At 37.9% G+C, this 24,599-nt stretch overlaps 1 protein-coding gene across 3 annotated transcripts in view; it reads left to right on the plus strand.

The window, feature by feature from the left end:
- The window catches only part of LOC116513024 (cationic amino acid transporter 2-like), an 81,254-nt gene that overhangs the window by 18,588 nt on the left and 38,067 nt on the right, over positions 1 to 24,599 (plus strand). The window contains exons 1-12 of one of the 3 annotated variants that reach the window (XM_032223780.1): positions 3,116 to 3,222; positions 5,771 to 6,158; positions 8,189 to 8,344; positions 9,156 to 9,321; positions 11,184 to 11,320; positions 11,591 to 11,813; positions 17,464 to 17,603; positions 19,544 to 19,646; positions 20,259 to 20,461; positions 20,738 to 20,904; positions 22,350 to 22,458; positions 24,302 to 24,490. In XM_032223780.1, coding sequence (XP_032079671.1) covers positions 5,786 to 6,158; positions 8,189 to 8,344; positions 9,156 to 9,321; positions 11,184 to 11,320; positions 11,591 to 11,813; positions 17,464 to 17,603; positions 19,544 to 19,646; positions 20,259 to 20,461; positions 20,738 to 20,904; positions 22,350 to 22,458; positions 24,302 to 24,490 — 1,966 coding nt within the window. In that variant the 5' untranslated portion in view covers positions 3,116 to 3,222; positions 5,771 to 5,785. Of the gene's footprint in view, positions 1 to 3,115; positions 3,223 to 5,770; positions 6,159 to 8,188; positions 8,345 to 9,155; positions 9,322 to 11,183; positions 11,321 to 11,590; positions 11,814 to 17,463; positions 17,604 to 17,875; positions 18,013 to 19,543; positions 19,647 to 20,258; positions 20,462 to 20,737; positions 20,905 to 22,349; positions 22,459 to 24,301; positions 24,491 to 24,599 lie in introns of those variants that run through there. The other 2 variants (XM_032223782.1, XM_032223781.1) reach the window with 2 other exon arrangements.

Consider the following 24,599-nt stretch of genomic DNA (forward strand, 5'->3'; position numbering starts at 1 on the left):
GATTTACCTCTGAGTAGAATGCACAAGTTAAAATAAAGTCATAGAAGATAGAATCATAGGTCTGGAGGAGACCTTGGAAGTCTTCTAGTCCAACCCCCTGCTTAAGGCAGGACATCTTATATTTTCCAATATTTACTTGGAACTGTTGACTTGGGTTTTAGTTTAATGAATTTGTTAAGTTTTTGGAATTGTCCCTGAAAATTGTGATGTTTCTTGTGACCTAGGTCTATATAAATAGCATTTATACAATAAGTTGCTCATTGAAGTATCTCCATTCATCACATGTGCTTGTTTGTTTGTTTGTTTGTTTGTTTTAAAAGGAAATGGTTGAAACCACTAGGTGTAAACAAAATAGGTAAAATTATACTGACCATAAAAGATAGTGCAGAAAGCTATTTTGGATTATTAGGAAGACATTTTTCAGATTATCTGCATTAGGGGTAAGCAGGGTCTGTTTAATATTGGGTGGGAGAGCATGAGGAAATGCCCAGTTGTAGGTCAGAAGTTGGAAGAGCACTCTGGAAGAAGACAGTGGTAAGTAACATGTATATTATTGCCAAGCAAATGAAATGGATGTGTCCATGCATCAGTCAGAAGTCAAGCTCAGTATGGAATATTTACTCTTATATGCTACCATAAAAATTTCCCCTGATCTGATGACCTTCAGAGGAGTTAGCCTAGGTTCTCATATTCTCAGTCAGTATAACAGTTGGCTACTAGGGTTCCTTTACACAAAATCTTAGTACCGAAACATCCTTACCTTGCATTCACTGTACTTATTCATTACATGGTAGTTCTTGTGTGGTCATTGAATTGCTTGTTCAAATCTCCTGAGGGCCTCATACAATTTGTAATGATGTCTTAAGGATTTCTACATGTTAAAATCATAGCCTTACTGAAAATTGGAGAAAGGGCCTAGCTGATTTTGTTTGTTCTGAAAATTGCTAAGCCATGTTAACCTGGTTGGCATTGAATGGAAGACCACCAGGAATGGCCTTCTTTGGGAATTCGGGGTGGGTGGGGATGCACAAAGCAGTGATGGGAAACCACTTCAGCATTGCTGCCAAGAAAACTACAAGATGTGTCCATGAAATCTTCAGGAACTGAGCTTGACTTCTAAGGTAGCATTGTTCATATATTGTGAAACTACAACTATAATTAGCTATAATATCTGTATTATGTGTGAGAGTTTAAGGCTGATTTTACGTTGCCTGCAATTGCACGTAGGCATCTCCGCATACCTACACTGCAAAAGTATTATTGGATAAGTATAGGTTGCAGATGGCTGCAGACATGTCAACATCCCAATTGTATGTTGTTTGGAGATGCATATCCCAACCAATGTTGATTGGTTGATCTGACTTCCGGTCCTGTGCCCCCTAGCCAGAACATTACATTTGCAAAAATATAAATGGAACATGTGGACCATTAGTGGGTTTCAGCTCCCATTGCAACCAGTACACTGCAACGGGAGCCAGGCGTGCACTATGGGCATGCGCGCTGCGCATGCATGCAAACCCACCACCTGCAATGCTCCAGCTGCTCGGCGGAGTGTTGCGCAGGCACCGTATGCTGTGCGCGCGTGTGCAGATGGCCCATTTCCTTCAAATACAGGTAAGGAATGAGGGCGGGCGGGCCCTCCAAAGTACCGTTCCAGTACGGTGGCTCCTTCGTCCAGTAGGCACTGGTACATGCAAACCAGGGCATACCGCCTGCAACCCATTACTGATGTGGACAACCATGCCTTATTAAGAGATGGATACCTTTCCTGATGTGTAGAAGTCTGCTCAACTCTTTCTTATTCTGTTTCATTAAAATAATTGGGGTTGTAGCTTTCTTTAGCATGGAAGATTGTCTTTCCCGACTAACTTGAACCTTTCTGCTTTTCTTCAAGTCTTTTCCCTGATCCCATACTTCATCAGAACTAAGATCAGGATCTGATGGCACACAGTGCAGCAACTTTTAGGATGCTAAAAAGTGATTAGTGACTAGAAAAACAGTCTCTTTTTTTCTTCACCACATTTAAGGGAATACCTACCTACCATATACATTTAGCATGACATCAATATTTCAGAAATACTTCTTCCAAAATATTTTTGAGTGGAGAGTCATCATCACTCCACAGCATTGTCTCTATGGATAACAATGATCAATGACAATCTAACAATCTCAGTTGCCTCTATTAACAGATTTGCTGCTCTATAGCAAAATCCTTTGCCTCTTTCTTGGTGACCCTTTATAGCAATAGAGTAAGGGATTAGCTTCCTTTTTCTGCAAATAACCATTTTGCTATCCATTTAGAAGTGAAATAGCTTTAGCAAACTTGGATGGGAAGATCTCATCTATCCAGTTGGCCAGAAGATCTCCATCTCTAAATTAGTAATACGTAGAATATATTTATTACATCCTTACCTATACTGTAAAAATGCCAGTTATCCAAATCCATAGTAAAAAGAACAGCTCCTCAAATTTTAAAGGGATATCAAGTTAACATTTGGTAAGAGTAAACTCTTCCAAATAAAAATGTAATTAATTTAAAAATGTAATTAATTTAGAAAGAGAAGGGAGAAGAAACCAGGATCTATTTACATGTTTATTTAAGTGAGAAGGTTTTGCCTGACAGTTTAAGGTCATCAGCCAAGGACGATAATTGTAAAGTCACATTATTTGTTTGATATTTTTTGAATCCTAATGTTGTTAACATTTTTCTTATAACTAGCATGGTGGTTAATAGGGGATAGTGTCTTAGCATTGCATTGCTCCCCATGAGAAATTTATTTTCATGGTTTGGCACAACTGAGTATACATAAACCATTCTTTTGGTCATAATCCTAGGCTTGACTGACTTGCATAGTGTTTATAAATTTACGTGTTATGTTAATCAATATTAAACCTACAAAATTATTAGTCCGTTATTTATGGACATACATTTAACAGATGTCCAGCTTGCTTTTTTAAAGAGGAAAAGAAATTTGTGTGGTTGGTAAACGGTATAAATGAATACCATAACTTTTTTTATTTGTTTGCCAAAAAGGTGGGTAAACTCTGTATTATCCAATCACCTGTGGCTGATTTTTCTCCACCCCCTGAAGGCAAGCAGCTTCAGACAGCCTAACCTTTCGATTTTTTAAAAAGGCAGTTGTCTAAGTAAAACTTTCCTGCAGCCCGCATCTTCCTTACTCTCTCTGCTTGAGAAATACAGAACTTGAGTATTATTGTTAGGTAAGTAAAGGCTGGGCTCAAAATAAATCTATATTGAAACAAAATACTGGAGATTGCTGGAGGTTCTCTTCTACTCACCCACTGAATGTGGAATGCTGGCCCCTATTAACAAATCTGTTTTTTTTTAAATGATGTTTTCTTATTAATGTAGATTAGAAATGTAACATATAGCATGTTAATATTCTAGTATTTTTGTAATGTAAACATTCAAAAAAAGCAAAAATTAATGTTTTAATCCTGGAAGTTCTCTAAATCTACTGCAGTTAAACTTATTCAAAGAAATGATTTAAAAGTTCTGTGAAGTTTTTTTAATGTTACTTTCAATATTTTGTAAAGGAACATTTTAAGTTCACATTACGGGAGACTGACGTGATGGAGACTGTACTTTCAAGAACATTTACTTGAAAATATGTTTTACTAACCTCTGTGAAACTAACTGGAGATAATTTCTTTTTACAATTGCACAATAGATATTTTATAGTATCACTTAGGAAGGTCAATAGATGTGTTATAATGTACAAACAAATTTGTAATATTTTAAAAAGTCAATAGCTTAATAAATGAACTTTGTGAGTAAATTATTCATAACTTAAAATTGGGATTGGTGAGGTTGAAAGGTATGGGAAAGGAGAATGGTTAGAATTCAACCTTTTTTTTAAAGATACAGATTGATGGATTATGGGAAGGAGAGAGTTGTTTACTAATCATACACATTTTATAGTAACACCCTTGATTCATAGAGCCATAAAACAGTCACATTATCATAACTTCCTTCCCTTGCAAAGAGTTATATGTAGAATTATGTGAGTGTTTGTACAATTAGATTTTACAATTCATATTTCCTTCCTTACTGCAGGATTGTGGGATCATTTGAGATATATAATGAAAGGGTGAGAATAAAGTATTTATTTTGGATTGTAGAAAAACCTTGCTACAAATACTATTTTTGAGAGCAGGTATCTAAGATTTGGAAATAGAAAGCAACATCATTATTTAGTTTACATGTTTGGGAGTTCCATTCTAGTGAGAAAAAAGAAACAGTAGCTAAGCATTTTAAGGGCACTGGACTAGGAAGATGGAAATCTGAGTTCTGATCCAGATTTAGGGATGGAAGCCCACTTTGGGCCACTCAGTCTGTCTCATCCTCAGGAAAAAGACAGTGGCAAACTACTTTGAAAAATGTTACCTAGAAAACTTTATGGACTAATTGCCAGGAGTTAATAGTGACTCAAAGCTCCCTTCTAATTTTAGCTTGTTGTGATAACTGTGTAGATAATATAATAGCTAAACGCGATAACATGTATTTTAGTCATACTTAGATGTAAAGTTGCAATAAGCTTTAATAAGGTACAACAGAGAAAGGAATATATAAGCTATACATTTTGTAGTAGAATCATAGACTTTTCAGGTTATGATTGTGACATAAACTTTATCTCACTTAGCCACCCATTAAATGTAGTCAAATAAAGGAATCACCTGTTCTATAATCATAGAGAAATTGTAGGTAATTTCTCAATCACACTGTGATGAAAAGGAGACTGATGTGTGTGTGTCTGTGTGTATCAGAAAACATTTGTGTGCAGCACTGCATTCATCACTTTGATGAAAGGAGCAAGATCATAAAGACTCTCATGAAAACAGGAGTAATAGGGATCATTTTTCTTTGACACCCCCCCCCCCCAATAATGAAAAAGAGCAGATTATTGTAACTTTATTGAATATGACTAATCAAAATGTTGGTAATGGCTGTAGTGTGGTGCTTTAGCCTGGCCCATTTTGAAAGACCTTGGCATTATGGATTATAAATGTTTCCTCTTTCCGTACTAATTAATAACGTTTTGGTTGATGTATTTCTCTTTGTCAATGACGTATCTCCAAATGCAATTGCAAATAAAGCAGATCTTATATCCATTTCCATATTGCTGCTTTTGGGGAGCATCTATAGATGCATACGTTGTAGGGGGGACCTGTTGGGATAGGTACAGTTGATTACTGCTTATGAAAAGGTTATGAATTAGAAAAATCACAAAAGGAGAGATTAGACTGAATGCTGATCTATCAGTTGTCTTCTTAAACTTCAACATATTAGTATTATGAAATACAACAAATGACATTTCATAATCATAATTTATGTACATTTTAAGTGGTCTGAGTAAAGGTAAGCATAATCCCTTAATTTTGTGCTATTTCTAAGTTATTGCATGTAAACTGTATTTTTTCTTAATTATATGAAACCTTTGATTGAAAGTTTTGGTTTAGCACACTTTGGACACAATGGATAAAATCTGCCTCGATATTAAATTGTTCTGCCTATAGATGTACAGAACAGCGAAACCTTATTCACCATTTCAAACTTGTACAAAATATGTCACATACTTTATGTAAAATCCTGTTTGATTTTAACAGAAATTTTGGTTTTACAGATACCCTTCTCCTCCATTAAGTCTGTTAGAACAAGGTTCACTGCATATAAATGGTTGTGCTATAATGAATTTGAAGATGATATTTTGGATTCTTTGTTTTACAGTCATGTCTCTTTCATTTTTAGGCTTTTTCATCCAACATGACTGGTGGCCCAGCCTTGTCATTTGCTCGGTGCCTGCTGAGGAGAAAAATTGTCACCGGGGACAGTCTTGAAGATTCCAAGCTATGCCGCTGTTTATCAACTGTGGATCTTATTGCTTTAGGAGTGGGAAGCACCCTGGGTGCTGGTGTTTATGTCCTTGCTGGAGAAGTTGCAAAAGCAAATTCTGGACCTAGTATTGTTCTTTCTTTCCTCATAGCTGCCCTAGCTTCTGTTATGGCTGGACTTTGTTATGCAGAATTTGGTGCTCGGGTCCCAAAGACTGGCTCAGCCTATCTATATACATATGTAACTGTTGGTGAAATCTGGGCTTTTATCACTGGCTGGAATCTCATTTTGTCCTACGTTATAGGTATGTCTGAAAGTTGTCAACACAGCCTTTTGGCTTTGGATCCTGGCTGCTGTTGACTATTTTGGGTAAACCTCTGCTGTTTCTCTCTGATGAGAGAGCCAGAGAGAGGAAGAAGCAGAGGCAGAGCTTCTAGACATGCTTTGAAATGCATTTGACCTTTCTCTGTCAGTTGGCAATGGACAGAATGCAGCAACCAGCAATATGAGAGGGGTTTTAACTCACTATGTATTAGGATGATGACATAGAAATGATACGTGAACTAAGTAGAGAATACTTCAATCTCAAATATAGGTCTTGAATTCCAGTAGAAATTCTGGAAACCAAATACATTCAACAGGTTGACTCTCTTAGTACATAGGTTTGAATATAGCACGTAAGTTTGACATATATGATTTTTCAGGCACAGTGTGAATCAACAAATTGTGTGTATGTAGGCTTTAAAGTATAAAAGTAGCAGATTGTAAAATATACCACTGTTCTTTCTAATTATTATTTGAGGCACAGCGTTCATGTATTACATGCCATGCTGAAGATGGAGTTGGGAAGCTTTTACAAAGAGTATGACACAAATCAGTAAAAATGTGGAGCTTTGCAAACTGCTTGATATATTAAATTTTTCCTTATCTTGATCAGTATCCAATCAAGCATTAATTCATCAATTTTAATTACAGACTGAACGATTATTTAATTCAGTCAGTTATTGAAGCTATTTGTTCTGGAATAGATGTGGATCATTCATTTACATCTTAGAAAAGATTCACCAATTATAGGTAGTGTGGTTAGTTCCTTTTTTCCTCCCCCTCCAAAATAGATAGAGCTTCACTTTTTGATTTTATATATATATATAAAGTTTAAAGTAAAGCTAAAATGTTTTTCCATTTAACATTACTCTTTTTTATACTTTAAATAGCACACATTAGTTACCTGATAATTCTTCTGATAAAATAATTCTACTGATAAAAAAGACCCTATCCTGTTTGGATTAATCTTACTTCCCCAATATTTGGTCAATAAATTGCGATCTGTTAGGAAATACCTAGTTATGTAACCCAATGTGAAATATCAGAGAGGTGAAACAATGCTGTAAACTTATATTCTTTAGAGTGGGTTGTGCTTGTGTGTATATACTAAAGATAAGCAGTCTATTTCAAGTTTAAACTGATTTTTTATCAGCAGCATTTGTTTTCACTTTCAAAGTCAAAGTTATGCTTTGACTTTAAGAAGATTGCTTTGATATTCATCTGAATATATTGTATATTATAAAGTAAGATTGATTTTTAAAAGTTGCAAGCAAGGACTATATTTATGCCCCTATCTACTAGAAAGCAGCTTTTCCTATGAAGTAAATTATTTCTATATACATTGGAGTGAATTACCTACAGGCTGCATGTAGTCCTCATAGCCCCTGTGCTATTCACCAATGAAATTTGATAGTGTAATTTGGTCTCAATATTTGACAATGACAGAATTGCAGTGTTCTACTAGAATTCATGATACATCCACATTGTTTCCAGAATTTTGAGTTTTAATTTATTTATTTTCCCCATGACCACTTATGCAACCTTGGCCATATAAAAAGTTGGGCATCTTTAAAATATGAATGAACAATTTATTCTTATTGTTTATTTGATATCATTTTAGCAAGATGGTGCAGGCATAAGACTGAAAAGGTTTTTTTTTCCAAATTAGTGTGATAACATAATTACAGGATGCCATACAACTTTAAAAGACTGTGAAGGGAGACCTGGAGGGACAGGACTAAAGCAAGTTTCTGAACTGGCAACAGAGAAAATCCCATTTTACAGCTCTTAATATATACACTGTCAAATGGGGGAGCCAATAGCAACGCTTCATTCTCCCGCTCTGGCTGTCAAACCTTCAGCCAATCAGGGGCGAGCAGCATCAGCAAGTTGGCGAAGCCATGGACACAACAGACTGGATGATGCTATGTAAAGTGTACAGCACCTTTGTGCTATTTGCTATTGTGATCTGCCAAATATACCATATTTTTGGTTTTTTTTATCTCAAAGGTACTTCAAGTGTTGCAAGAGCATGGAGTGGAACCTTTGACGAACTTCTTGGAAAACAAATTGGTTATTTTTTCCGAACCTACTTCAGAATGAATTATTCTGGCTTAGCAGAATATCCAGATTTTTTTGCAGTTTGTCTAATATTACTTTTAGCAGGTACAGTAATTTTAATGGTCATTTTTCTTTGACAATATTCTTTGTTAAATGAAAAATGTGTTTTACAACATGTAATGCTAGATTTACACAAAGTTATAGAGTGGTGTATACGAATATTGTCTGAGTTAGGTATTTGCAGTCAAAACCCTAATCAGTCCTTATTTCAAAGATATAATTACACCTGGATTATTCTTTTGAATTAAAAGTTATGTGGTTAATTTTGCTCTTAGTAGCACTTTTAGAGTAAGAGCTGTTTTAGGCCCTTTATTTGTCAATGACTGTGTTTGGGGTTTCTCCATATAATCACCAGAGGAATAATTGTACACAGACTCCTCATTTAACAACCATAATTAGGACTGGCAACTTGGTGTTTAAGCAAAGCAGTCACTAAGTAAAACCACAGTTGTGTTTATGATCTTACTTCAGTTTTCCTTTGCTTTACAGATGTGCAAAATTCATAATGGAAAGATTGGTCATAAAGTCTTTTTTTTTTCATCATGAATGAAAAAATGAATGATCATTATACAGGACAGTGGTTAAACAAGGTTTCTTTGTATTAACTGCGACTCAAAACTCACTGTTGACTACAGTGTGAATAATGTATTATCTGCATCTGATGATACTAGTGGCCTACCTTGTTTTCCACAGTTCTTCTGGCTCAGAGGTAAAGTGGTAGTACTACAGGAAGCAGACACTATGCACATATAGGCCCAGTAGAGGCTTGCATTGTGCAGTGCATATAGATAGATATGTTATTGTATGTATGGTCAAGTATGAGATTTTGCTTATGACTAAAACATCTCTTTTATAGGACTTTTATCATTTGGAGTAAAAGAATCAGCATGGGTAAATAAAGTCTTCACCGCTGTCAACATCTTGGTTCTGCTCTTTGTTATGATTTCTGGCTTTGTGAAAGGCAACATTAATAACTGGAAGAGAACTGAAGAATTTCTAATAAACTACACTGCAGAAATAAGGTAATATGGCTTTTTCTTGTTCTATAGTCCCTTTCATCTTTTCTGTTCTGAGAGCATTTAGTGATGACACTAAACTAAGAATTAGGAACCTCTGTCCATAGCCTAGATGTAGCTCACGTAACCTCCCACCTGATACAGATGGCACACTGAAGACAGGGTGGAGGCTGTCAAATGCTATTTTTCATATTTGATGTCTGGTGATGGATAATGCAGGGAACAGGAATTGCACATAAATTAGAAGTTATGGGTCAAGGAGTGGGCTGTGATCCAATCCAATAACATTATTTCTTCTTTGACCAGACTTTCTTTGGAAGGCAGTGGTTTAATTCCGTTTTCTTTTCTAATCATCCAGAGATGACATTACTTTTTTGATGATTTTTTAAATTTGTATCATACAGAGTGGGAATTATAAAATAAAAGATAATAGTTCCTAACAAACTATAATAAGCGTGGCTTCCAGCTGACTGTGAGTGATCTTGAAATACCAAGAAGGTGGAGAAATAAGGAAATCTCAGGGCTGAGAGCTAGGTTGGAAAATGTAAAGTCTCAGAAGAAGACAGTGGCAAATCATGTTCATATAATTGCCAAGAGATTACATTGACATGCCTGTGAAGTTATTGGGGTCATCCTTGAGCCAAGGAAGATTTTTTTTAATAATAACAGAACATGGGTTGTTTTGTAGGCATAATTAAATAATTTAAATCATGTTACTTTCCTGTCCCAACTTAAAAATAAAGGCAGAAATTTACATAATCTCAAATTTATTATTAGATATTTAATTCAGAAATTTACCCAAATGAAACTGTGGTTTGGTGCTTTGCTTCTAGTTTAATGGATGGGATCCCTCTCAAAAAATAAGAGGCAGGGAAATGTATTCCCATTTTCTTCACACAGCAAAATTTTGACTGACGTTACCACCATATTAACCTGGATATGGGAAATACCCAGGACTGCAGACCAGGCAGACAATGTAACCGGGTTCGATCAGTCACTTTAGATCAGTGGTTCTCAACCTTCCCAATGCCATGACTCTTTAATACATTTCCTCATGTTGTGGTGACCCCCAACCATAAAATTGGTGTCTCAGTTCCTAAGACCATCGAAAATATGTGTTTTCCGATGGTCTTAGGCGACCCCTGTGAAAGGGCCGTTCGACCCCCAAAGGGGTCCCGATCCACAGGTTGAGAACCACTGCTTTAGATCTTCTGCCTTTACTTGGGGAAGATACAAGCAGCACTAGTCTCTATTTCTCCTTTTTGTCACCTTATCACTGAAATGGGGAAGAAGCCTGAGGATTATAATACACTCTAAGCTTTGTAATGTAATTTTTTACATATATATGTCTTAAAATCACAGCTGTAATGAAAAATCTGCCACAGATCTGCCATCCCTTTTATGACAGTAATGTGTGGCCATCCATCTTAAGTAGGAAAGGTGTAAACTTTCAGGATTATAGAAAAAAATATTATTTTGGTGAGCACTGATATTTAGGAGGAATTGCTAGCTGCTTTATCAATAAGGTAAAATAAGCAACTGTCAGTAGATAATTTGAGTGACAAAATAAGACTTCTTAAATTGTTCATTACATGTATAAAGCAGCGTAGTTGTAAATAGTATGTCTTCTACTTCATACATTTAATTTTTATCATGAGTCTTTGTCAGTTATATAGCCTTATGAAGTGGAGTTTAAGATCTGTGAAGAAGGCAGGAAACTAATGATATTGCTGGACTAACACCATCAATCTATGTAATGCCACAACTATGGAAAGATAATAACATTCTATATTGCTTTAGGATTGTTTGATAACGGCAATAAGTAACAAATATCTAAAATTGTTCTAAATTGTTAATTGTATATTTAGAAATCTATCATCTTCTGAGAATGTGACAAGTATATTTGGAGTTGGTGGCTTCATGCCATATGGGTTTACCGGGACGCTAGCTGGTGCTGCAACCTGCTTTTATGCTTTCATAGGATTTGATTGCATTGCAACTACTGGTAAGCTTTTAAAATTGTGATGTTTTAATAGAAATTGTTAGATAGATGTCTTATTAATCTCTACAACAGCCTTTGTTTGTGGCTGTCCTGAGAGAGATTGACTGCCCAAAAGTCAGCCAGTGAGTTTAGAGAGTAGAAATGATTTTAATTGTTCTTGTCCTGGTTATACATTCTAGATGTTTCTTATTAGCCTTTTGTCATCTGAATACTGTATCCCAACGTCTTCCTTATTTCATGTTTACTGCAGTTGCATTTATTGTGTCCTCATAGGGGAAGAAGTCAGGAATCCTCAGAGGGCCATTCCTATTGGAATTGTATCATCTCTACTTGTCTGCTTTCTGGCCTATTTTGGAGTTTCAGCTGCTTTGACTCTTATGATGCCTTACTACTTACTTGATGAAAAAAGTCCTCTCCCTGTAGCCTTTGAGTATGTTGGATGGGGCCCAGCGAAATACCTTGTAGCAGTCGGATCTCTGTGTGCTTTATCAACAAGGTAAAATAAGAAAAAATATGCAATTGTTAGTAAATACCATATTTTTCAGAGTATAAGACCCACCAGTGTATAAGACGCACCAAGATTTTGAAGAGGCAAATAAAAAAAAAAGTCTTTACACTCTGCAGACCTCCCGAAAATGGCCCATTTTTCATGAAAACGGGCTGTTTTTTGTCAAAAATAGGGCATACATTAAGGTGACCAGACATCCTGCTTTTGGCAGGACAGTCCCGCTTTTGAACAATTTGTCCCGCGTCCCGCGGCATTTTAAAAAAGGCCCGATTTTTTTTTTAAGCACGAAAGGAAAAATCTGCAAAAAGTCATGGGGAGCCCCGGGGATTGTTCCTCGCAAAGCATCATGGTCGCAGAGAATGCAAATGAAGGTGCTTATCTTCCCACCCGGCTCCATGTGCTCGTATTCAAATCGGAGTCACGCTGAGTCCCATTCAGAGGGCGGAGTGACGCTGTGCTTTTTTTTTTTTTTTACTTGTGTTCTCACAACCATGCAAAGGTGGGTTTTGTGCTACAAGGATCTTTCTTTCTTTCCCTGTCTGCGGTTCCGATTGCAGTTGTCCTTTGCTTCGGATTAAAGCACCGTTTCTCATTCCTTGCAAAACTGGGGAAACGGCAGGGCCGCCTCCCTCCCCCCTTTCCTTGCAGCACCATCGGTTGCAAAATGTTCCCCTGATTTGGTTTATTCCCATTATAATTACTCTTCAATTGTTAATTGCCATCCTTAAGACCACCTGGAAACATCTGAGAGTTGGAACTAGCTATTACGCCGTTTGTCGCTGCTGAGGGGTTGCCGGTGGCGCTGGCTATCACTGGATGCAAGCGGAGCGGAAGCGTGAGTCGTTCACCCGGTGGTTGCCGGCGAACGGTGGGGGAAGGTGGGAGGCTTCCCAATCAGTTTTCCCCCTTCTGCATGTTGGAGCAGCGGGGAGCCTTCTCTAGGCTCCGATGAGTGAAGGTGGTTCTCAGTTAAACCGGCGGCCATTTTAAGAGTTTCGCATGCTTTTGCCCAGTGGCTAGGGACAGGAGCGGCGGGAAGCGGTGGCCATTTTGGGCGCTCCCATTCAGAGTCGCGTGTAGCTGCGTGTGAGCAGAGGCATGAGTGGCGAGTTACAGCAGCCAAGGTAGCGGCGTCCACTGTCTCTTGCTTGGCACCGCTACAGTTGGGTGGGCCACCAGAGGACCCCAGCAGCATTGGCAGATCGCCATCCAGGAGATCGGAGACTTGACTGGGGCGCCAGCAAGTTGCTCCTCCCGCGTCACACCAGTCGGAGGACTGTGGACGGCCTGAGGAAGGGTTCGGTCCTGCAGGCATCCCTATCCTCCACACGATCTGCGCTCGCAGCTGGCTGGCTTGTGCCCAATCCAGCCTGGTGACACAGTTTCCCTCATGATCCTCTCATCGGCTAAACCACCCTGCCAGACGGAGGTTCGGAGGTTCATGAGGCGCAGTCAGGGCCCTCAGCCAAGCGTTCTAGGCTGGATCATCCATCCCATGGGGGTAAAGGAAGCAAGGGCCCTTCAAGTAGGAACCCCATGGGGCCTTCAGAGGGCAACGAAAAAAAGGACAGTGCCAAGTACCGCAAGGCAGGGGGGGTTCCCCTAAGTCACGGGAACCAGATCCATCCCCGGAATGCAGGGAGGCACTTGATCCCACCCCGGGGCAGAGGGTTGAACAGGGGCCTGACTCCCCCCAGGCAAGCAGGTCTCCTTCATCAGCAGGGGTTATCTCTAGAGATTCCTCCCCTGAAGCTTCATGTGGCTACCCTGATTCACCCAGTTCTTTCCTGAGGGAGGAACTGGCGCCATCTCAGGGCTTTCTCCCCTCAGAGGAGGGCTCCACTTCGGGGAGTTGCAGAAGCCGGAGGGCTTCTAACAGGCCTCATCGCAGAAAGAGTAGGAGGTCGGCCCTGTCCGCAGAAATGAAGGAAGTTATATCTCTGGCCATCTCCCAGGGCATTGCAGAGGGCATGAAATATCGTTTTAACAAAGAGGCTCCTTCAAAACCTAAACAGGTGTCCAAGCAGACCGCTGAGCAGGCCCTGGCCTCCCCCAGCACTTCGGTGGCTACGGAGGAGTCCGCCTTGGAGGAGGGGGAGATGGAAGACTTCAAGTTATCAGAGGACGAAGACCTCCCCCCCGATAAGCCGGCCTTCACTGGCCTTTTTAAGCCTTCTCTATTCAAGTCCATCCTACATAAGGCGAAGGTGGCCACAGAGTTAGGTTCTACCCCCAAGGGGTCCACCGCTGGGCCCTTGTGTACCAGGGACCACACGGAAGGCCTGTTTAAGGAGTCTGCCCCGGCACAGGAATTCATTCCAGTGCCAGATCTCTTCATGGACGTTGTCCAGAGGCAGTGGATTCGGGGAGGTCCTAGGAGGCTGGCCGCACCACACAAGCTACCGCCTGTGAGTGGTGACAGAACGGACGGGTGAAGTGAGCGAGGGGGCGGGGCAGGCGCTCTGTGACGAACCTCTTCTAACCGGTTTGGTAGATTTCTGGTACCTCTTCTACCGAAGAGGTTAGAACCAGCAGAAACCCATCCCTGAAAGAAACCCAATAATTCTACAGCTTATTGAAACCATTCTTCCTGTTTTAGTTTAAAGTAAATATGGTTTCAGTTGATATCACATAAAAATCTGAATTTGCTTTGGAAGATTATTTCCCCTATAAAAGAGATATCCGTTTTTCTATCTCATTACTAATTCCTGCCATATATACTTTAGGGTACTTTGGAATTTTTCTGAAGCAAGTTTTTGAACTTGGTGGTAGAACTGTATGGTTTTTTTTTCCTTATTTCAAATCTTTTGTAGCCTCCTTGCCTGGCAAAACACAACAAATCATTTTTTGAGATGTAATTCAAAGACAGAAAATCTGATAGGTTAAAGAGACAATTCTGCAGTGAAATACCAGAAATACACATCTTGGCTAGTTTTTAACTTGGATAAATACAATAACATCTACATTTACCACTATAGTTTCCCCAAATTTTTATTCTGCTTTGAAATGTTTTTTAAAAAACAACGATTTTCCATAACTTTCCCACACCAATACTTTAAATACTCATATGATATCTGCAAATTTCAATATCAGCATTTTGGTTAAAATAAGTAATATTGCATTGGCTTCTTAATGTTTATATATGCCTGTTTGCTAACAATGCTTAGGCTATTAGCCAATATATTTTAAATTGGCATATGATGTCAATAGGTATAAGCAATTTCTTCAGCATGCTAATATTAATCAAGTGACTCATTATAATGTAGACATGATATTCCTAATATATGAGCCATAATTGGAAAATTACAATCATGTATAGATGTTATGATATAGTCTCCATTTCTGTTGCTTAGATTTTTCTAACCATAGTGTTTCATTTATTTATTAATATTAAGCGATATTATCCTTATAACCAGATTTTAATTGCAATGACCTTGTAAATTCTGATTACTTGACACAAATATTGTAGAATTCCATTGTATACCCTGGGAATGAGAGAATGGAAACATGCAAGTTTGTGTCATAATAGTCTTAATCATAGCTATTTTAAAATTCTTTTATTATTTATATTTCACAAACCACAGTAATTTTGTTGCTTTATTCCATTATATTGTATATATAGTACATAGACTTTTAAGATAATGTAGATGTTTGTATAGTCGCGGAATAATACCTATAACTCTTTTCTTAATTATGCACTATTATCATATAAGCCATAATAAGGAGAAATATACATTAAGTGGAAATGCATAAAGTTTGCTATTGGTAGAATTAATCTTTATTTAAGGTAATATAGTAGATAATACTATTTAAAAAGAATGGCAAATTATTTATATATAATTTGTTATTGATATATGATAAGGACTTAATTATTGCAGGGATATTTGTTGCTTGTTTTTAATTCTGCTGCCTGATGCAATTGTTCAAGATGTGGTGATGCTTAATTATATTATGCCAAGATATATCTTATGAGTACATTGCTCTGGAAAAACTACAGTGAAGATACAAGCTACCTGAGTAATTAAAATAAAGTTTTCATTTTAAGGATAAATTGGAAAGGTGGGTCTGTTGAAAATGAAAGTTGGTTAAAGCCGAATCTTTGTAATGTAAATTATCTAAATTTGATTTGTTTGACAGATCACTGTAAATTCTTATTTTGTCCATGCATCCCAAGATCTGTTAAATTGGATCCATGAATTTAAAGTTTTATATAGTTATCAGTGTTTTATTACAAACATTATAGTTGTGGAACCAGTTGTAATTCCTAAACATTATAGATATTATTCAACTTCAGAGAGTTATATCAAGATTTTTCTTCCCAATTTAAAAATATACCTGTGGGAAACATCTCATGTATCATACAGCATCTTTACAATAATTAATTAGGCTAATCTTATTTTTTTGTCCTTTTTAAAGCTGTTTGTGATATCGCAAGTCTGGTTGATATGACTTACTTTGTGTAGACTGGGGAGACAATAATTTGGGCTTGGTGATTGGTGCTGTTAGCTTGGGTCTTTGGTGATCTCTGACCTTGGTGGTTTTCCTGCAGAAATTTCATTACCAAACTAGGTAATATCATCAGGGCACTATAAGAAAACCATGCTCAGAGAGCACCAAGGACCCCACTCTTAGCTATAAATGCAGGTAGTCCTCAACTAGCAGCAGCTCAATTAGTGACCATTCAAAGTTACAACAACACTGAAAATAGTGACATGACCATTTTTCATAGTTGCAATCATTGAAGCATCCCATGGTCACGTGATCAAAGTTCAGCCACTTGGCAACTGCTTCATATTTATGACGGTTGCAGTGTCCCAGGATCATATGATTGCCTTTTGTAACCTTCTGACAAGCAAAATCAATGGGGAAGCCAGATTCATTTAACCAGTGTGTTACAAACTTAACAACTGTGGTGATTTGCTTAAGAATTGTGGCAAGAAATATTGTAAAATGCGGCAGAACTTGCTTAACAGATGTCTCATTTAGCAATAGAAAATTTGGTCTCAATTGTAGTCGTAAGTCGAGGACTACTGCATTCTCTTCTATCAGTACTGTTAGGTGGGTATTTATTTTGAGACAAACTTTATTCCTAGGCTAGAATTATATAAGGCACAATATACTGTAGTAGATATTATGTATACTACAACAGCAGTAATAACTTACTTGATTTAGGCATCACCTGATTCCAGTATCAAACAAAATTGAAATACAATATAAATAAGGAAAAAAAGGCTAAATAAAATCAAGTATGAATGTATAATATTTTGATGGTGTTTGTTGTTACTCCAGAAATTGAGGACAATGATTATGATCTATATGATATAATCTGTATGATGAATGATATTGACATGAATTAATAATATCCATGAAAATGAATGATCTACATGAGATGTTGGAAGCCCACTAGAAGTGCTTCCAAAAAAGTCTGCATATTAATATGGTATTTTGTACCATTTAAAAACCAACAGATTCAGGGAACTTGTATCTTAACTGTAGTTATCACCATATACCATCTCACCTCCTTGCCAAAGTTCCATATTCCGGAATCACTTCCTGTATTAGTATTGTGTCGCTTTTCTATCATAAATTGCATGACTTGGTGTTGGCCGTGTTGCATGTTCTTTTGCTTTTTATTCAGTCTCCTTGGATCCATTTTCCCCATGCCTCGTGTAATCTATGCTATGGCATCGGACGGCTTGCTTTTCAAGTGTCTAGCTCAAATCAACCCCAAAACGAAGACTCCACTTGTTGCAACTTTATCATCAGGGGCTGTCGCAGGTGAGATCCTAAATGAATGTATTGTAAGGCAATGGATGCCTTCAGCCACAGACAATCTTCAGAGTGATACATGGAAAGTTATCACTGTATTCTATTACAATTCAAGGTCTAAATTGTGATTCTCTGAGTAAAAATTGTCGGTTGGAAAGGTAGGGTACAGATGCATTTGACATAGAAAATGCACCCATTTCTATCTATGTCTATATGTTGGGTTAGTTTTGGCATGTACTGTTGTTACTGCAGCACTTGAACAATTACATTTTTTGTTCTAGTCTTCTGGGCTCTATGTTCCCTTTGCCTCGCATTATGTTTGCCATGGCACGAGATGGTTTACTCTTTAGATTTCTTGCCAAAGTGAGCAAGAGGCAGTCTCCAGTTGCTGCCACATTGACAGCAGGGCTCATATCCGGTAAGCTTTATATATTGATGGTTCTTAACTGAGGCCTGTTTTCCCATGCATGGCTCTGTGATATGATGGGCCTTGCTTGCTAACGATTCGTGCATGTAAATTGGGAACAGAGTGCTGACTAATCAGAAGACGTATTTCATTTCGATTATGATTATGGTGGTGGTGGAAGAATGAGTTCCTTAGAATTCTTCTCCAAAGCTTTCCTTCAGTGTGAACAATGATATTGCCTGGTACATGTGCAAAATAAAGAGTAAGTTGGTTAGCTTGATAGTTTACTGTTTTTTTCAATGTTCCCATTGTGCTTTTTGTACAATTTCCATATACACTTTTCTACAACCAATCTCTGAATCTCCTCTTAAACGATGCTCAGCAGCATATTTTGCCAAAGTAAAGTGGCATGAAAGCTGTGCCTGATCCCCTCTCCATCTGGCACAGTTGCAATTTCAGCATGTTTTATGTCTCTATTTTAAACAGTGTTAAGTTTTTACATGTTGAATTTTTCATAGAAATTGCCATTTCAGATTATTTAGCCAGCTGAAAAAATGCTGGTTATTTTTGCTCCCATAATATGTATGATGTGTTCATTAGTAACAAAAAAAAAGATCAGGAAGTAATAATATAATAGAACTACAAAAAACATTTTCTTTATTTTACCAATTTGTGCATTCTCTAATTCCACTTGCAAATTGTTTTATATTTCTTCCCAATTTCCTTCTTTTGTCCCTTAGGGGTAATAGAGACTGTTTGAAGTGAGATTGATGGCTATAGTAATATCATGTTTCTTTTAATCAACAGAACAACAATAAATTTTATGAAAAGAAATCACTCCTTGAAAATCTAGTTCTTGTTTATAAACAAGTACTGTACCTGCAGAAGACAATGTGATTAATTTTCTTTTCTCTTAACAGTCTGTCTACCATGTCTTTAGTAAAACAATCCAATACAATTTATTTGTCTTAACACTGCTTAAAAAGAGTTTTTATGGATGCCTGGGAATTCAAAAATTATTTGCATGAGCTTTCTGCAAGAAACAGAAGATTAACCATGAACCATAGTTATCAGAATACTTCATATCTTTCTGTACCCTATCAAAATAAATACAGTTTGATCCAAAATATTACTTAATTTGCTCAGTTGGATCAGTCACAATAAATTGCCTGAAACATCTGCATGCTTTTTAAAATTACTGTCACTTTCACAAAGTTGTTTGGGTTGTTTTTTGCATTGTCCATTTTAAAACCCAAACTGCAAATGATTTGAGAATAATTTTAACTTAACAAAAGTTTCATGAATGAATTATTTATCGCAAACAGATTATAAAAGATTGCTATAATGAACAAACTTTAATGGTCATATAGCAATGATTTATCATATTCAAAATTTATATGATTATTATTTGTCAGAAACTACAAACAGTTTGCAAACTCTGTAAACAAATATTAAATGCTTAAACATATGATGCCAAGAAATATATATGCTTTGTCTAATATGTAGATACTTAATGCAAATGCTGTTTTTCCCATTTTTCTAGCTCTAATGGCTTTTCTCTTTGACCTAAAAGCCTTAGTAGACATGATGTCTATTGGTACTCTTCTTGCATACTCATTGGTAGCTGCTTGTGTTCTCATACTTAGGTAAGTTCTGAAATTGAGTTTATAAACAATTTGCAAAGTAGTTTTTCTGTAAAATATTTTTTGTGTAAACAGTTTTGTTTCTGCTTCAATTATGGAAGACAGTATATTTAAATGATCTTGTGCATGAGATCATCATAAGATTTCAGGCCATGTGTGGTTCCTTTATTTCTGCAGATTTTAAAGTGAACAAAACTATGTTTTAGTGAAGATTCAACCCTGGGGAAGATCTGCATATTTAAGGCAATGGTTGTATTATCTAATTAGTGTGTCAGCAATCTAATGACACTGAGGTGTCATGCTGCCTCTCAAATCTGTAAGTGGCATCTCCTGGTAAAAAAAATAAATTCCACAAATTGTCCCAAAGCTTTATGTTCTTATGTGAGATTTCATATAACGATACCATTTCAAATCATCATATTAAAAAAAATAAATTACATTATTTTAAATGGGATTGTCCAGAATATTGCAGAGTGGTCCTTACTCCTTGAAAATTAGGGTGATGCCTAATCAGTTAATACACTGTAACTAAATCAGCATTGAGTAGCATGTATTCCAGAGCTAATTTTGTTTTTAGACTGATTTTACATTAGCAACCTGTGTCTGCACACACAGGTACCAACCCAGTTTAAACTATGAGCAACCAAAATATTCAGCAGAAAAAGAGGCCCTTGCAGGATCAGAAGGTGAATGTAAAAGTGAATCTCAAATTAGCATGATACCAACAAAGAGGTTTAATCTGCAAATGCTGACTAATCCATCAAGTTTACCAACTGAACAGTCTGCTACTGTGGTGAGCCTTCTTGTGGGTCTTTTGGGTAAGTCCAAACCTATTGGAGTGCTTCTAACTTCTTTGAAATTTTAGCTATATGCAAAATGCAGTTAAAAAACCAAATTCATTTATTTTGTAGTAAATTAGTCCTTCGATTCAAGTCCAAATAAGTGAAGAGTTGTGTGTTCTGCATATAAATCTATGGTTCTCCTTTTTTAAAGACATTAATCTTTACTTTTTGTATATATCACAAATGTTCAGATTTTTGAAATACTAAAATAGTCTGTCTTTTTTTCTGTTTTCTTTGATCATCTCCACTCAGCTGTCCTGGTTTGTGGATTAAGCATTCTGACAACCCATGGAATTCATTCACTTGCAAATTTGGAGCTTTGGAGTATTTTTCTTCTTGCGTCTTTTTTCATACTGTTCGGGATGATTATGTTTATCATCTGGAGACAACCTCAAAATCAACAGAAAGTGGCATTTATGGTAAAGGGTGTGATTGTAAATATCAAGTTTTCAGTTATTAGTAAGGAGGAGGAAGAGTGTGGCTAGTTCTGCTATATATTTTTTTTGGGGGGGGGGGAGTTGCATGAAATCACCTGCAATTTTGGTGTGAAAATCAATACATAAATGTTAACAAATGTCATGACAATTTATTTTTGGCAACCTTGGATATTCTAGAAAAGAGCCAGAGGTGCATTTGAGCAACTAGAGATAAATCATTTTGGGCACAATCCTCCAGCAGATGGTCAAACAGCATGTCTCTAAGCACTTGGATAGGATGCTGCAATTAACAAAACCAATGATGATTTGTAGCAAAAAAAAAAATCATGCCTGAGTAGATTTCTCTCCTTCTCTGAAAATGTTACTAGCTTTGTAGATCGGGCTAATTTGCAATAACGTACTTTGACCTCAGCAAATCCTTTGACAGATTCTCCTTAATAAAATAGTAAAAATATGGGATTGATGAATTTGGAGTTGGCTGAATGATGTTATCCAAAGAGGATTCATTCACTAATGGCTTCATGTCAGCTCAGAAGAACATCTCAACTGGAGTCCACAGAATTCTGTCCAGGATTCAGTGCTGTTCAATGTGTGAATCAAGGTCTTAGATGAGGAAATGAGAGGTTAAAGCTGGCACCAAGCTAATAATTTAGAGAAAGAAAATCCAAAAAGATCTAGACAGGCTTAAGCAGTGGCCAGAAAGGGAATAGGATAAAATTTTACAGGGAGAAGGATAAAATCTGGCACTTAAACAGGAAGGTTGGTTTCAAGAAGTAAAGGCAGAACTCATACAGGGACTGTTTGGTTTATTGAAGTACATTACTTGAAATCTAAGATTTTCCAAAGTAGAGCTTCTAACTCAAAATACACATTATAGTATAAAATGTAAGTTGGTAATATTATGCACCATCCCAGATTGTTACTCTACCTAGACCAACTTTCTAAACATGTATGCTGCCAACTCATGATTTTTCTACCAAGAACCAAGGGTGGTATCTTTCTATGAACATAAAGCATTTCTGAAATCTCCATGTGAGCCTGAGTCCTGTAACATGTCTTTGATGCTACTGTGAAAGGTCTCCTGACATTCAGAAGTGATTTATGAATCCTGAACATCCCAGTTCCTATGAGGGGCCTTGTTCATTAGCATTTGTTCCATCCATGGGTGTTACCTTTGCTATTTCAAGTAAAATATTTAGGCAATTGTTTCACTCCTCTACTTGGAGTGTAATTTAGATTGGGATCATATGCAAGTTCTATGGAGAAGAACATGGTTCATCTCTACTTGTTGTGTTATATTGACATAGGTATGCTTCGATTCCATAGATTTTGAAACTAGCATTTCATTAAATTTTGCAAATGTTAATATAAAGTGTTAAAGCGTTGGCTCTGGTTATTCGCAAATACTGTGAAATATTTATTCTTAGGTTCCGTTTTTGCCATTCTTGCCATCTTTAAGTATCTTAGTGAATATATACTTGATGGTACAGCTGAGTGGAGAGACATGGATCCGGTTCAGCATCTGGATGGCACTTGGTAGGTATTACCTTGCCCTTTTTCTTGTAAAGTGGCTTCTGGGTGTTTCCATGTGTATACCTATGCATAAATATTTGCCCAGATGTCTTGTTGGGAGAGGAAATTTTCTAGGACTGGTTTCAGCTGACACTGACAATCATTTGCAACAAGTTAAGGAAACCAGTTATGGCAGAAGATTTTTTCCCCCTAGTCAGCTCTTTCTTTTTTGATCTATTATGTGTGTGTGATAAATGTACACTTATTTTTCTTCTTCATGAATACAAAAATTCTCTACGTACAGTTAACAAATTTTGATAATAAAATGTTTTGTAACAGCTTTCTCTTAATATGTCATATAGTGAGACAGTAAGAATTACAATTCAACAGTACATGGGGACTCAACTATAAATATTAAAATAATATTTAGTTGTTTAGTTTAGTTTCCCTTTATTTGTATGCCGCCCTTTTCCCTGGGGGGACTCAGGGCAGCTCACAGTTCAAAAAGGGGGGGGGGAGGACAAACAATTTTCCCACATGAAGACAATACAACATATTAAAAGAAAACACAACAGTCACACAATTCAGGTGGGGTTAGAATCTTAACCCCAGGCCAGCCGGGACAGCCAGATCTTTAAAGCGGTGCGGAAGGACTGGAGGGTGGTGAGGGTCCGAATCTCCACGGGGAGTTCGTTCCAGAGGGTCGGAGCAGCCACTGAGAAGGCTCTCCTTCGGGTAGTTGCCAGTCTGCACTGGCTGGATGATGGAATTCGGAGGAGGCCTAATAGATGCGATCGTATCGGTCTAGTGGAGGTAATTGGCAGTATGCGGTCTCTCAAGTACCCAGGTCCACTACCATGAAGGGCTTTGTAGGTGATAAGTAGCACCTTGAAGCGCACCCGGAGATCAACAGGCAGCCAGTGCAGCTCGCGGAGGATAGGTGTTACGTGGGTGAAGCGAGGTGCACCCACGATCGCTCGCGCGGCCGCATTCTGGACTAGCTGAAGTCGCCGAATGCTCTTCAAGGGCAGCCCCTTGAAGAGCATTCGTTCACCCACGTAACACCTATCCTCCGCGAGCTGCGCTGGCTACCTGTTGATCTCCGGGTGCGCTTCAAGGTGCTACTTATCACCTATAAAGCCCTTCATGGTAGTGGGCCTGGGTACTTGAGAGACCGCCTACTGCCAATTACCTCCACCAGACCGATTCGATCGCATTGATTAGGCCTCCTCCGAATCCCATCTTCTAGCCAGTGCAAACTGGCAACTACCCGGAGGAGGGCCTTCTCGGTGGCTGCTCCGTCCCTTTGGAACGAACTCCCCGTGGAGATTCGGACCCTCACCACCCTCCAATCCTTCCGCGCTGCTGTAAAGATCTGGCTGTCCCGGCTGGCCTGGGGTTAAGATTATAGCCCCACTCGAATGGTGTGATTGTTGCGTTTTTTCTCTTTTAATATGCTGTATTGTTTACTGTTTGTTGTTTCCCCCCTCCCTTTTGAATTGTGAGCCGCCCTGAGTCCCCTTAGGGAAAAGGGCGGCATACAAATAAAGGCAAAAGTTAAAAAAAAAAAAAGTAAAAAGCCCCATGTAGAGCACATTGCAGTATTCCAGCCTAGAGGTCACAAGGGCACGAGTGACTGTTGTGAGGGCCTCCCGGTTCAGGTAGGGACGCAACTGGTGCACCAGGCGAACCTGGGCAAATGCCCCCCTGGTCACAGCTGACAAATGATGTTCTTGATATATGTGGGAAAGAATCTGTATATAACACTTAGAGGTCAAAAATCAAATTGTAATCTTCAGTAGAGTTGTAGAAAGTTGACTGACATATGGCGAGTCTACAAAAAATATTGGTTGTTTTGTTTTGAAAGGACTCCTGATTTACTTTGCATATGGCATCCGGCATAGTAAGGAAAGCTGTCCCAAAGAGGAAGAGGAAGATGATGACAGCTGCTCAGAAAGAAGTGAAACCTTAGAAAAGAAGCATATGGGAGATACAAGTGAACTTGAACATGCAAGTGAAAGTGCTCAGTTTATTCCACATGAAAAGACAAGTGAATGTTAGTAGTCATTGATAAACCCGTTGTGTGCGCTTTTAGGCAGTGATGGCAGCAGAATAGAGTTGCTGGTGAAATGGTGAACTACTTGCTCCCCCCAAATTAACAGTAA

The sequence above is a fragment of the Thamnophis elegans genome, chromosome 9, assembly GCF_009769535.1.
Source record: "Thamnophis elegans isolate rThaEle1 chromosome 9, rThaEle1.pri, whole genome shotgun sequence".
In the NCBI taxonomy this organism is placed as follows: Eukaryota; Metazoa; Chordata; class Lepidosauria; order Squamata; family Colubridae; genus Thamnophis; species Thamnophis elegans.